Source organism: Egretta garzetta, unplaced genomic scaffold (genome assembly GCF_000687185.1).
Source record: "Egretta garzetta isolate BGI_Z169 unplaced genomic scaffold, ASM68718v1 scaffold9, whole genome shotgun sequence".
Taxonomy (NCBI): Eukaryota; Metazoa; Chordata; class Aves; order Pelecaniformes; family Ardeidae; genus Egretta; species Egretta garzetta.
In genome coordinates, this window is record NW_009260763.1 from 3,238,375 (window position 1) to 3,239,986 (window position 1,612).

General features: G+C 42.4%; 1 protein-coding gene across 2 annotated transcripts in view; it reads left to right on the forward strand.

The window, feature by feature from the left end:
- FILIP1 (filamin A interacting protein 1) overlaps window positions 1-1,612 on the forward strand; it is a 54,370-nt gene that overhangs the window by 18,893 nt on the left and 33,865 nt on the right. For both annotated transcript variants that reach the window (XM_035901489.1, XM_035901490.1), the window contains exon 3: window positions 1,417-1,595. In XM_035901489.1, the coding sequence (XP_035757382.1) occupies window positions 1,417-1,595 (179 nt within the window). The remainder of the gene's footprint in view (window positions 1-1,416; window positions 1,596-1,612) is intronic.

The following is a 1,612-nucleotide window of genomic DNA, read 5'->3' on the forward strand; positions in this document are numbered from 1 at the left end:
GTGTGCAACAATGCACAATATAATATAATGTAGTGCCTGTCCAAATCGTTGTAGTTCTTCCTGTTAGAACATTTAATTTTTTCACCAGGAATTATGTCGACCATGGGATATCTTTATACTGTGTATCTCATTGAAGCATCTTCTGAAATTTTTTGGGTGATAGTAAATAAAGAAAGCAAACATTAGCATGTGGGAGCATGCATGAAATACTGTTGAACAAGATTAAAAGAGCTGAGCAGGGCTTTTGTCTAAAGAAGCTGATAATTTGACAGGCACCTCAGTGTAAAAATTTTGTCATGTGTAGGTCCACAAGGGTTATGTTGGAGCTAAAATAGGATGGTGACAAAAATTCCTAAGTGCAAAAGACCTGCTCTCAAGGGATGAACCGAGCCTGGCTCCTTTGTAAAATGCAATGACTGTTTTACTTTGACTACCACGGTCAACTTCTGGAGATCAAATCGCCAAAGTCCTGCCCTCCGGTTTCCCTCAGTTTGCTGAGGCACCCGGTGAAACAACAACTGCCTGGTGCAGCCGAGGCCGAGGAAGATGCAATTCTCACAGGGATGGGGTGGGGGTGGGCAGAACAGGCTCTGCCAGCCACAGTGCTGGGGGAAGGCAAGCAGAGAAGTGCCAGGGCTGTGGGCTGCTTTGGCAGGGAGGAGGATGGAGTTTGTCATCTGCTCCCAAGAAACAGTGAAAGGAGCAACGTGAATAGCTGTGGTGGCTTTGGAGTGCCCTGGCAAGTTTTTAGACACACTTCCCTGGCCTTAGTGTTTGTTTGAATAATAATTGGCATATTAAATTTATAAAAATCCCTGAAGACAAAAAAAGGTAAAGTGTTGCTAATAAAGAAAAATTTCTGTCAAAAAATAGTCTGAGGGGAAAACCCTAAGGCTTATAATGAATTGTATTTGGTAATGTAAAACTGAATCTATGCTGAATCTAAAAGTTCAGACTTTTTATCTCAGCAATCCCACAGGTGCGTTGAAGATGCATAACTCAAATTTCAGCCTTGAGCTTACACCTTATGCTCCACATGTAGGTGTCTAGTCCCCATATAGGTGTGTGAACTCAGGCTCCCAGGGTCTGAGGGCACATATCCTGCCCTGGGATTTGCTACAGCTTTTCCCTGTGAAATGAGGGAGGTGTTATATTATTTGTTACCCTAAAACTAAGCGAAGTTCTGTCCTTTGTGTATCTGAGAACCACAGAAACGTTTATTGCAAGCGTGCCATCCAAAGAAATCATTACTTTTACAGGACAGTTATTCTTATTTCTAGTCCCTGCTTTATGTAAAGCCCAAGACATAAAAATATGCGACTTGCATTTACCAAACACAACACTGTTGGTTAATAAATCAGATGAAGTAAGCAAGGAGACCTTTATAACAATCTATTCTCCTTTCCTACAATCCAGCTGGACAGACTTGAAGAAAAGCAGAAAGAGACGTATCGGCGCATGCTGGAACAGCTCCTGTTGGCAGAAAAGTGCCATCGACGCACAGTTTATGAGTTAGAAAATGAGAAACATAAACATACAGATTACATGAACAAGAGCGATGACTTTACCAACCTCTTGGAACAGGAGCGGGAGAGGTGAGTACCCGAGATGG